The sequence below is a fragment of the Orcinus orca genome, chromosome 16 (genome assembly GCF_937001465.1).
Source record: "Orcinus orca chromosome 16, mOrcOrc1.1, whole genome shotgun sequence".
Lineage (NCBI taxonomy): Eukaryota > Metazoa > Chordata > Mammalia > Artiodactyla > Delphinidae > Orcinus > Orcinus orca.
The window spans coordinates 64,338,507-64,351,110 of NC_064574.1; the positions used below are offsets into that span (position 1 = coordinate 64,338,507).

The 12,604-nt window shown below is 39.0% G+C and overlaps 1 protein-coding gene across 4 annotated transcripts in view; it reads right to left on the reverse strand.

The window, feature by feature from the left end:
* The window catches only part of SMG1 (SMG1 nonsense mediated mRNA decay associated PI3K related kinase), a 95,963-nt gene that overhangs the window by 35,542 nt on the left and 47,817 nt on the right, over positions 1-12,604 (reverse strand). For all 4 annotated transcript variants that reach the window (XM_033416464.2, XM_033416463.2, XM_033416462.2 and 1 more), the window contains 9 exons: positions 11,344-11,486; positions 10,992-11,193; positions 8,046-8,155; positions 7,230-7,377; positions 6,685-6,844; positions 5,739-5,859; positions 2,319-2,567; positions 1,705-1,989; positions 411-555 (listed from right to left, as the gene is read on the reverse strand). In XM_033416464.2, coding sequence (XP_033272355.1) covers positions 411-555; positions 1,705-1,989; positions 2,319-2,567; positions 5,739-5,859; positions 6,685-6,844; positions 7,230-7,377; positions 8,046-8,155; positions 10,992-11,193; positions 11,344-11,486 — 1,563 coding nt within the window. The remainder of the gene's footprint in view (positions 1-410; positions 556-1,704; positions 1,990-2,318; positions 2,568-5,738; positions 5,860-6,684; positions 6,845-7,229; positions 7,378-8,045; positions 8,156-10,991; positions 11,194-11,343; positions 11,487-12,604) is intronic.

Genomic DNA, 12,604 nt, shown 5'->3' on the forward strand with positions numbered 1-12,604 from the left:
GCAGAGATTTTAAATCTCTAGTTTGTGGGCTTCCCTGGTGGCGCAGTGGTTAAGAATCCGCCTGCCAATGCAGCGGACATGGGTTCAATCCCTGGTCCAGGAAGATCCCACATGCCGCAGAGCAACTAAGCCCGTGTGCCACAACTACTGAGCCTGCACTCTAGAGCCCACGAGCCACAACTACTAAGCCCATGTGCCACAATTACTGAAGCCCACGCCTAGAGCCCGTGCTCCACAACAAGAGAAGCCACTGCAATGAGAAGCCCGCTCACCGCAACCAGAGAAAGCCCACGCGCAGCAACGAAGACCCAATGCAGCCAAAAATAAATAAATAAATAAAATAAATTTATAAAAAAAAAAATCTCTATTTTACAATGCATTAAATAAATTACACATTTCAACATACATACCTAGCATTGTCAACCACCTTTCTGCCCCACCTGTAAGCCCAACTAGCCAACGCTGCCCAAGATTTGGCTACTTCAGGCGCCTGTACTGAAGATAGGTGATACAACTGTCCCAAAATGAAGTCAGGTTCTCCAACTCCAATATGTACTGCCGTAGTGGAGAAAAAAATAACAATGTCACATTCATAAATTTCTAATGGCATTCCCATTAACATTTTAGGATTTTACTATCTGCAAATAATAAGTTCTATAACGTTATATGGTACATAATTTGATAAAGCACACATTTGTATTATGCTTTTCTAAAAGGCTAATATGTTGAAATGAATCACTCAGCTTCCCAAGTAAGCTTAAATTATCATCCTGTAAAACACATCAATGTCTTTCATGATACTGAACTTTACGAACAGTTCAGGTGTCAGATGTGTTCTAGAATGTGTTGTATTTTGGATCTGACTGGCCATTTCCTCACAATTAGATTCAGCTTAAACATTCTGGCAAAAATGACAGATAGGTGATGAGTATACAATTTCATTCAATCAAAGATTCATGAGGTAAATATCTTTATTTCCAGTTTAGAAGTGAAGAAATCTCCTGCTATAGTGCCACTTGCCAATATGAAGATTTATAATGATCACAAGACATATCCCTTGTGAATAAAGATGGCTACAGTACATAGATTAGAATTACTTAGTAAGACCAATGTAAGTAACTACAATTCTAGGCTTCACAACAACAAAATGAACGACATGAACAAAATTCTCATGTTTCAGCAAAAAGGTTAGTTATCTCCCAATCTGTAAAACCTGGACAATGGTGCCTACCATAACAGGCACTCAAACACTGAATGAATTAACTATCCTATTTGTCGAGTACCCTTCTGTTACTAGCACTAGTGTCAGGATGTGAAACTTGAACCTTTCTGTAGTTTCTGTGCTCCACCAGTCAACGGGACCAGAGGCCACTATTCTGTAACTTTGTTGTTCCTCCTAGCATGAGGTAGAATTTTAGATATCACAGGCAGGACCTTACTGCCAGGAAAAACATCAAGGTCCATAAAAGCACCATGAACTGGGGAGGTGGGAAGTATGGCCTTGGAGGCGGAGTTCAGTGACTTCCACAGTGGCATCACATGCTAAAGAAATGTGCTTTAGTCACTTCTGGGCAATATAATATACTAAATTTCCACAGAGACAGTTTTTGTGGCCAATTATAGCCTGCCTAACACTGTAAACTTTAAAATAGGGGGAAATAACTTCTAAAATTAATATTTTAAAGCTAATCAAACATATCCTACCTGTAGATTCGCTCTCGATCCGAGGATACTCTTCTTCCATTGTATTAACAGACGGTAGTTCAATTAGAGTGAGTATGTTTTTAGATAAAGTAGAAAGACCTGTCAAGTTCTGCTGCTGCTGAGCTCTGTAAACCTGTTTCAGCTGCCCTGAAATTTCCTTCCATTCTGCCTGGATCCATTTAGCCAATGTCAGAATTGACTTGGCAACAGCATGTTCAGCCTTGGCAGACTTGCAGAAAGATATGGCGCAGGAACTCAACATCTCCATTGCGTGTGTTGACTGGCCTATAAAAAATCAAAACACCAGCCCTTAGAAGCCTTAGAAGCAAACAAATGACATTTTTTCAGGATAAAGTAATATTTTAAATTCAGTGATAACCAATGATCTTTGGAAACATTTCCTACTTTAATAAACAATAACAAAATTACCTCTTTTAAAAGCACCAAATTGCAGAGGTAAGTCAATTACACATAACTTACTCTTCAGGACTCAAATTTTCTGCAACAGTTGAAAAAAATCAACTTTTCTATCATTGCCTTACACCATACACAGTAACATTCACACACATGATTTTTATTATAGTCGCGTATTAATCATAATTCATTTTACTAACCTGCTGTATATAGCAATTTGGTTTTTTCAATGTCAAGTTCAGGCCCCCATTTTTCATCCATTTGACCTTGAGTTGATAGTTTTTTAAAATGCTGGACCAAATCCTGCGCAGTGGTGGTCTTTCCCAGCTGAACCTCACTACACTGTGCCAGCAGTCTTGTTGCAAGTGACACATTCCCCCGTTTTCTAGCAAATTTTGCTGCTGTTAGACCTAATTCCATGAGATGGCTTCTAACTGGAATTGTTTGTTCTGGAGAGAAGAAAATGTTTTATTAGTCCTTGCCTGGTCTAATCCCAGATTGCAGAGAAACATGGCCAAAAAATTTCTTCCCCAACTATTCCCTTCCCCACTACCTCCCTAAATAAAGATAATTCGTTTTTCATCATCTTTAAATCCCTAACAGCTAGCATAGTGCTTGGCATACAATAAACAATAAATGTTTGTTAAAATAAATGTATACAACAGAGTAGACAAAAGTAAAAATCGTTCAGTATAAGAAATTTAACTTTTGGGCTTCCCTGGTGGCGCAGTGGTTGAGAGTCCGCCTGCCGATGCAGGGGACACGGGTTCGTGCCCCGGTCCGGGAGGATCCCGCATACCGCGGAGCGGCTGGGCCCGTGGGCCATGGCCGCTGAGCCTGCGCGTCCGGAGCCTGTGCTCCACAACGGGAGAGGCCACAGCAGTAAGAGGCCCGCGCACCGCAAAAAAAAAAAAAAAAAAAAAAGAAATTTAACTTTTTAGCTTCTGAATCGTTTTAGTATAAAGAGCCTAAGCCAAGGGTGAGGAATGAGGGTAAGGCTAGACCATCCCCTCTTCTTGAGTAAGTACCCTCTGCCCTTCTACCATGCCATTCTCTCCTGGTTTACTCCTACCTTTCTGAAGAATCTTTCTCAGTCTCCTTCTCATCCACTACCCATCCATTATAATTGGTGTTCCTCGGGGTCAGTCCTAGGCTCTCTACTCTACTCTGCATACTCTCCCTGGACAATATCATCTGCTCCTGTGGCTTCCATTACCATACAAATGCTGATGACTCTTGAATCTTCATCTCTAGCCCAGACCTGACATCTGAGTCCCACCTGCCTACCAGTCACCTATACTCAGGTATTTCAAAGGCACTTTAACCTGTGTTACATGGAATCCGTTTTCCACCACCCTCCAAAGCTACTTCTTTCTCTGTTTTCTCTTTCTCAGGTAAAGGCACATGATCAACTTGGCTACCTAAGCAGGTGCCTGGCAGTCATCTTAGCCTTTACTTTCAATCCTCATATCACATCTGCTTTTTTCTGTCCCTACTGCTACTACCTTGGTTACCTTTAGCAGGGACTTCAGCCTAACTGGTCCCTCTGCCCCCAGCCTTAGCCTCTTCTAATTCATTCTCCAATCTGCAACTGAACTGATCTTACACAAAGGTAAATCTGATCACTTAACTTCCCTTTCAGGCCTTCCCACTGTCCTTCCGATAAAGCCCCAACTCTGAAATTTGGCTTATGAGGCACTGATGCTTACACTGCATTCTAATCTCAATCTCATCCAGCTTCATCTCTTCCCATGCTCCCTTAGGTGAGAATTGAGAATTGAGTCATCTAAGAATCTTTTACTACTGCTGCTGGACTTCACACATGATATTTTCTCTAACTACACCAGTCTGCCTTCTTTCTCATCTCTACCCACCCCTTGGTCTCAGCTTAAATATTACTTCCTCCCCGAGTCCTTTTCTGATTCCTAGGATTAAATCGGTGCCCTTGTTGTGCTATTTTAAGCACCATGCATGTGCACTTCCATTTAGCACACTATATTGCTGCTCCTTGCTTGATGACAATTTTCCCTGCTAGACTCCAGAATCTCTTTGGTCCTAGGAATGCAGAAAAAAGGCTTGTCTTGTTCACCATTACATCCCAACTTACAGCACAGTACCTGGCACAAAGCACATATTTTGATAAACACTTGCTGAATAAAGAAAGAAAAGTAAGGAGGAGTGAGGTTCTGTCTCCAAATGTAACTACTGGGTTACTGACTTTTTCTTCTCAGTTCTAAAACTTATTCAATATGGGAAGGATGGGAAAGGAGATGATATTTGTATTCCTATTATATGCCATGCTCTGTGCTAGGGCTTTTATATACCTTGTCTCATTTCCTATAATCCTTACAAGAATCTCATGAGTGGGGCAACCCCCATAACTGAAAAGCAAAGCGACTCAGAAGTTTAATGACTTGCCCTAAGGTCCCTCGATTTGCAAGTGTTGGGCTAAAGATCCAAACCCAGGTCTATCTGGCACTGAGGGTCCAAGTGAGTCACAGTTGCCAGTAATCACCCTGCATATCCAGCATTGGCTTACTTAAAATTTAATACTCAAATTTACTCGGTAACCCTAGCGACCACATTTTTGACTAATTCTACAGAATTCTGGCAACTTTTCTGTATTAGAGCGAAAAGGAAATTGCTAATATCCCTTTAATATGACATTTCTTTCTTAAATATGAGACCTATGAATATTGATACAAATACTAATTCTCTAACTATTCAATTGAAGCATTTAAAACATTCACGGTACATTGTATCTGACAAAGAATTTGAATCCAGAATATTTAAGTCTTATGACTTCATTAAAAATGGCTAAGAGTTGAACACTTATAAGATATACAATGGCCACTATTCAAATGAAAAGATGCTCAATATCATTAATCATCAGGAAAATACAAATAAAACCACAATGAGATACTATTATATTCACTCCAGTGACTAAAATTAAAGAACCACTATAGCAAGTATGTAGATGTCAGAAGGAGTGTAAAATGTACAATCACTTTATAAGAAACTGCCGAACTATTTCAAAAGTTAAACCATATGACCCAACAATTCCAATCCTAGGCATTTACTTAAGAGAAAGGCAAATATATATCCACCCAAAGACCTGTACATGAATTTCACAGCAGCTTTAGACATAATAGCCCAAATTTGAAAACAATGCAAATATCCATCAAAGGATCAACAGATAAACAAATTGTGGTATATTCATACAATGTATATTCATACGATGTATATTCATACAATGGATACTACTCAACTATAGGAAGGATGGCACTACTGACACATGGAACACAGGGAACCTTAAAAAATAAAATGCTGAGCAAGAGAAGCTAGATACAGAGCATACTGTACCATTTACAAAAAAAACTTTAGTAAAGATGAGTCTAATCTATAGTGATTGGAAGCAAATCAGCAGTTGCCCAAGACAGGACAGATGGGAGAAATGACTGGCAAGAAGCATAAGGAAACCTTTGGGGGTAAGATAAGTATGCTATATCTTGACTGAATTGGTGGCTACACAGGTGAAGAAATGTCAAAAATCATGAACTATACACTCAAAATGTGTAATTATATCTCAACAAAGCCATTTTTTAAAAAAAGCTAATTACCTTTTATTTTCTCCAACAAACGACTCTGGTACATGGTATATCTTAACGCCTGCATCCACGGCCTGACATCATGCTGTTTACATGAACGCAAAGCTTCACTGAAGAGTGGGATAAGACAGTCCTGCCAGAGAAAAACCAAAACTACTTAATGTAAACAGGCTCCTTATATGACCCCACAGGTCAGCTACTTCAGATCTACTCCAGATTTATCTATTAAACGCTCCCCTTTCTTCACCGTATCTTCTAATTACAAGAGAAAACAACACGTTAAAGAGAAAAACCTATGTTTTGCCAAAAGAAAAAACTTTTTTCAGAATATTAAGTCCAATTTATCATTGTACTTATCAATAAAGCAGTCACATTTTGATAAAAAAATAAACAGCTCATTTACTATAAAGCAGAAGCTAAGTTACAGAAAAACATAAAACTACTGCTTCATAAACAGATTCTCAAAGATTATTTCCCTTGGGAAGGGCCCATCTTCGGTTAAACTTTACCCTATTTGGAAGGAAGAGGCACAGTCTCTTCTTTTCAGTCAAATCTGAAATTTATATAATCTGGTATACATTTACGTAACCAACTCCTCTTCCAAAAAAAGGGAGGGAGGGAGGGAGGGAGGGAGGGAGGGAGGAAGGAAGGAAAGAAGGAAGGAAGCAAGGAAGGAAGGAAGGAAGGGAGGGAGGGAGGGAGGGAGGGAGGGAGGGAGAAAAAACCCTAAGCAACCAGCCATCCTTGAGATCATACATCTTAGGTTCCATCTTCCTCACATACTTCTCCAATAAAAATTTGTCTGAAAATGGAATTTTAGATTTCTGGATTTACTTACTAGCTTGTCCAAAAAATGCTACAAATGCTATTTTTAAAACATGAAAAACAGCCTTTGTTCCACACTAATGCCTATTAATGTTCAGAAGGATATCCTGGTTAAAAATACACATATACACACCTCTGTTGAAAGTCTGCTAGAAACTGTGTTCTCCAAAGCAGAAGAGCAATACAGCTGTAAGGTACTTAGAACTGGCAGAGACTGTGAAACCGTTAAAGTAGAAAGTCTCAGTGGCCCAATAGCTATGCGGCAGGTTTGCTTCAAGTACTTCACCACGTTTCTGAAAGAAAATATTTACTGCTAATTAATAAATAAGATTTTCCAACTTGTAACCACTAAAGGGATAAGGCAGTGTGATAAGATGCTACTATACTGGCATCCAAAGTGGGGAAAGAAAAAGGAACTGCCTGCTCTTAAGTAAAATGACACAAGCAAGTCAAGATATCAATATTAGCTTTTGGGGATATAAAACTTTTAATTTTACTTAGTTTCAACCTCTGTATATTAGCAAGTGACATTCACATATCATACGACTTCTACAACTAAAATGAAGCTATCATGACTAGCGCTGCAGTGATCTGGTAACTGTCTCACCCCCACCAATCTACACACATTTACCATAAGGTACACATAATGCATATTTACCTCCTTAGGATTACACTTACTCAGTTATAGACTGCCACTTCTGGTCTTGTTCTATGTGGTTTAAAGCAGTTGCCAAACAAACAGAACTTCTCAACAACTGAACTTCAATGGACTTCTGAAGTTCCCTTGGATCTGGACTTAACATGTTAGGAAGCAGTTTTTTCATATCTACAGAAATTGAGTAAGTTCCACTAAGTTAATTCGCTTTTAACAAGATACCTTGACAGTATTAAAAAACAATCACCAATGAATACCTCCTTTCATGTTTAAGTTCATATTTAAGTTCAGGCAGTTTCATATTAAGTTCAGATACTATGATTAAGCATTTCTGGTAGCTATATAAAAATACTTCACATAAAATAATACCTCAGACCTCTCAAAATGAGTTCAAAGACTCAAAAATCAGTAAGTCAACCTACCACTTAAAGGGGCAAACACTGAATTTAGCAAGTCAACGTTAACACACAAAATATTCATAATACTAACTTCAGTATTACATTTTACAAAATGCTCCAGTTGTGACAAAGAACTTAATTAATGAACCACATCAAGATGTCAAGCAAGAAAAATATTTAAACACAACTTGCACTTTTTCAAAGAAAATGGCTAGATAAATCTCTAAGTGTTACAGTAGCCTTTCTTAGTTTGCTTAATTTGAATTAAACTATTTTTTATTTGCTAAATCAAAGGTAAAGGGAACAGCCCTAATTTTTTGCTTCACACTCTGCCCCAAAAAATGTACAGAAAAACTTCCAGATTTTCCACTAAAATATACTGTCAAACATTTTAAACAACTTGTTCATTAAAATACTTAATTTTAAAATTATCTCAAATACCTATTTTTTCTTTTGATCCTCCAGCAAGTAGATTGATATTTTCTCCTGGTAACAATTCTAATTGCTCAGTACATTCAACAAACTCTCCAGATTCAAAACTGCTTAGTGATCTGTAATTAAAATATTGGTTAGCTCGTTTTACACTCTATCCAGCCTGTGGAACCATTCAAAAATACAGAACAAATTCTAGAAAAAGAAAGCAGTTATACAGAATTCCTTTGATGAAAGTTCCTTCCACGTAGGCCACCATTTTATTTTTACTTTGAAGATGTGACTACCATCTTAATTAGAGTGGCAAACTGGAAAGTCATAGCTACAGACATTCAGTTTAGCATACTCAACCCTCCATGTTTCCTTCCTCTTTTTGCAGTCTGTTATCCTTGGGGGCCCGACCAAAACACTAACAGTAGAGCTCTGCAGGGCAACTTCAACATCTAGTTCTCCCCAAGCTACCACTAAATTCCCTGCATGGCCTCACTGCTCACCTAAAGCGCAAGCCCCAGTAGGTCTCCTATTCTATTAATCTCAATCTGATATCCTACTCCTGCCTTCTTTCATTGCTGGCCTCCCTCCTCCTCTCCCTTTTCCACTGTTTCCTGGAAGCTGTTTCTCTTCTTTCAAAGAATTTTTCCTTCCCTTCTCCTCACCTTACCTGAAAATGGTACACCTCTGGAACTCCTTCCGATAGTCTGTAGCTTCAATGCCAGGATGAGGGCCTTACCCTCCTAGCAACCCACTGCTACTTCCAGATCTTGCATTCTGTTCCCATTCCTATTACAGCTGTTCTCCAACCAACATGATGATTTACAGTTTCTCAATTTCCCTCTTTTCCATTAATCTCTCATCTTTTCCCGTCCCTCTCACTATGTCACCTCCCTTACATTTCCAGCACTGAATATAGCACTGGAAATGTACATCACTTGACTGTACCTGCTTCTACCTTAATAAACCCCAAGCTTGGATCAATGCAACCACCAGCTTCTCAGGTGAGCCATAATCACTTGGCACTGATGAACTGTCTCGGTGTGGTGACCAACACACTTATCATTTCTGCCACCACAGAAAAGGCAGGTCTGCTGTGTCCCCACTATGCTCTACAATGCCCTTGCACTTTCAGCTAATGACTGACACCTCAGGAAAAAAACAAACACAGACTGTTTTCATTTTCTCTACCTTTACCCCCCAATCCACATGCACTCCCCAAACTGTATATATCCAACTTTAACTGCTTTCCTTGAGGCACAGGAAAGGTGGAGTCCAGTTAATCCTTCAATCACTCTTCTTTACCCTGCTTCTTCAACCTGTCTTCTTATGGCTCCTTCCCCAAGGCTTAAAAGAACATTTAATCTCTCCAATATTTATAATAAACACACAGTACTCTGTTCCAGCCACAGCGTTCTTTCCTTGACTTCATTACCCAATTAACCTAACTAAAACTTCATTTTCAAGTTTCTCCACCACTCCACAGTATTCAACCTGGCTGCTTCTCCTTCTCTCTCTACAAAGCTCTTCTTGCTCGAAGTCTATGAAGCTCCTGACAAGGATGACTATTCCTGTCTGGTTCTTCTGCATCTGTAACATTGCCTTCCTCAATGTCCTTGTGTTTTCTTCAGCGGCTTCTTCTCCCATCCCTTAACAAAGATGCTCAAAAGGACTCTAACCATGGCCCTCTTTCTTTTTCACTCACTCTTCTCCAGAGCATTATCTGTGGTTTGGTGGTTTATGAAGGCTCTGGAGTATAAAGAATGAAAAAGAAAGAGGACCTGTAAGTATCACCTATATACTAATGATTCCCCAAATCTCTCTCAAGCTCAGGGTTTTCACCTTAGTTCCAAATCCAATTCTTAACTGCTTACTAAAACAATCTTGTCTGCATATTTCACATACTTTAAACATACTTCATTGTTCTCTGTGTGTTCCTACTTCAATTAATAGCATCTGTTTTCCTCCCTCTACCTTTGCCCCACAGATCAATGGTCTACATGCGTCCACGCTGGCCCCTTACCTCCAGTCTCCTGACAACCCAGCAGAGTGGGCCAGTAAGTCAGATCATGCTATGCCTCTCTTACTCAAATCCCACCTAAGATTTCCTACCTTATTGGGAGTCAAAGTCTTTTTCAGAGTTCCCACCTACTTCTCTACCCTTATCTCCTATTATTCACTCTGCTCCAACCACAGTGGCTTCCCAGGCATTTCCAGAACACTCCAAGCCTATCATCCTTGCATCAGGTCTGTTTCAAGTCTGTGCTCAAATGACGTCCTGATGGCATTCCCCAACCTAGTCTGTGTGTCTCCTCCTCACTAGAAGGTCAGCTCCTCAAGGGTTAGAATTTGTGTCTGTCGTACACAGTGCTACACCCCAGTGGCTGGCACTCAGTACGTGCTCAATGCAGAAACTACCCATTAATTCATTTACTCACTACAAGCTGAGCTCCTTGATGGTGAGGACAGCTAATGACCCTTATCATCCTAGCGAAGTGTCTGGGACACAGCCTGTACTCAAATTTCGAATTAAGAGATTAATAAATGCAGAGAGGAATAAGGGAAAAACAAAAAAAGGAGTTTAATTTACAAATGTCATAAACTCTGACCTCTTTATAATAAATGTTTTTGATATATTCACACCTAGTTTAGAAACAAAGCCATCAAACATTATCCTTTCTAAAGCAGTGGCAAATTTCTCTTTATATTCATCATGATTTTAGAACAGGCTCTGAGAATCAATACCAAATGACTGTTTCAACATAGAAATCTGTCTTCCCATTGCATGAATACCCACCTCACCTCTAATGTTGGTTTTTCATTGTAGTCATTTTTAGAATGGCAGTATTATTAGAACTATAACCATCTTGCCATAGTAAATATGGACAATTTTAATATTTTTCTGCCATAAAAGAAGACTTTAAATTTACTGAAAATTTGTTTAATGGGGTAAGAAATCCTTACTTTATGTAGTTGAAATCAGCTTTTAGGTTGAGAGAAGTACTGCTGGTACTCTTTTTCAAGTCATGGATAGCATTCTGCCATTCCTGTACAGCAGTCCAATCAGCAATTGAAATGTAGCACTCACATGCTTTATTTCCCAAATAATTTATAACCTCAGGAGAAGAGTCAGTTGGTTTGGACAGCACAGTTTTTCTGGATTCACCTGAGTGAAAGTATTTCATAAAATAGAGAGAGAGAGAGACCCAAAGCGGTTATAAATATTTCAAAGAGCAAAGAAATCTAAAAATATACAGTAAGATCATGAGCACAAACTATTTGACTACAACTTTTTGTTTAAACCCTGAATGCTCACCATTCAAAGAATGTTTGGGGCTGGCACTGTTACGCCCAGCATTAGCCAATGTGAGAACAGATTTGTCGAAGCTGGAGATGCAGCAATCAACACCTGTCATGGCACACAGGTGCTCCTGGTACTCCACAGAGGCCTTTTCAAACCTTCAACACAAGTTCAAACAGTCTTATTTTTTAATTATCCACATACTTCATTTCTAAAAAAACTGGAAAGAATGAGTTAATCAATTGAGCTGAGACAATGAGTTGATTATTCTGTGTGGGGTTGAGCAGGCACAAAATTAGATCTCTTCCTCACAAAAAATGAAAATAAGTTCAAAAATCGTTAAATGTTTAAGAGACAGTATAAAATAACTAACAGAATATATCAGTATTTAATCTCAATGTGTGCAAAGACTAAATAGAAAAACAAACACAAGAAAAAAAATACATAAAGTTAACAGATCTAATGACATCATAATTTGAAACTTCTGGGCATCCGAAAAAAAAGGGACTTCCCTGGTGGCACAGTGGTTAAGAATCTGCCTGCCAATGCAGGGGACACAGGTTGGAGCCCTGGTCGGGGAAGATCCCACATGCCGTGGAGCAACTAAACCTGTGCTCTAGAGCCCGTGAGCCACAACTACTGAGCCTGCGTGCCACAACTACTGAAGCCCGCACACCTAGAGCCCATGCTCCGCAACAAGAGAAGCCACTGCAATGAGAAGCTCGCGCACTGCAGCGAAGAGTAACCCCTGCTCACCGCAACTAGAAAAAGCCCCCACACAGCAACAAAGACCCAACACAGCCAAAAATAAAAATAAATAAATTTATTTTTTAAAAAACATGAACATTAAAAACAAATTACCAATCAAGAAGTTAGCATCAATAATCTTGGTGTATAATAAAATCTCAAAGATCAATAACAAAAAACCGAGAGGCCACAAAGACATAATCTATGTTTTTAAAAATCACAAATGGTCAATAACATATGGGGAAAGTTCTATTATTAATAAAGAAATGTAAATTAAACATTTTCACTAATATGGTGGCAGGGTTCTTGTTTCTCAGTAGCCCTCTGTATTCACAAACGTGCAGGGAAGAGGTGTTACTCTACTGTTAGAGATACAAATTGGAACCATCTTTTATGTAGGGTAAATTAGCAATAGTTTATATCATATGCCTTATGGTCTATAGCCTTTCTTCTAGTAAATCAACTTGTAGGAATGCATTCAAAGAAAATAATCACAAACAAAAGCAAAGAACTAAGTACCATGGTGCAT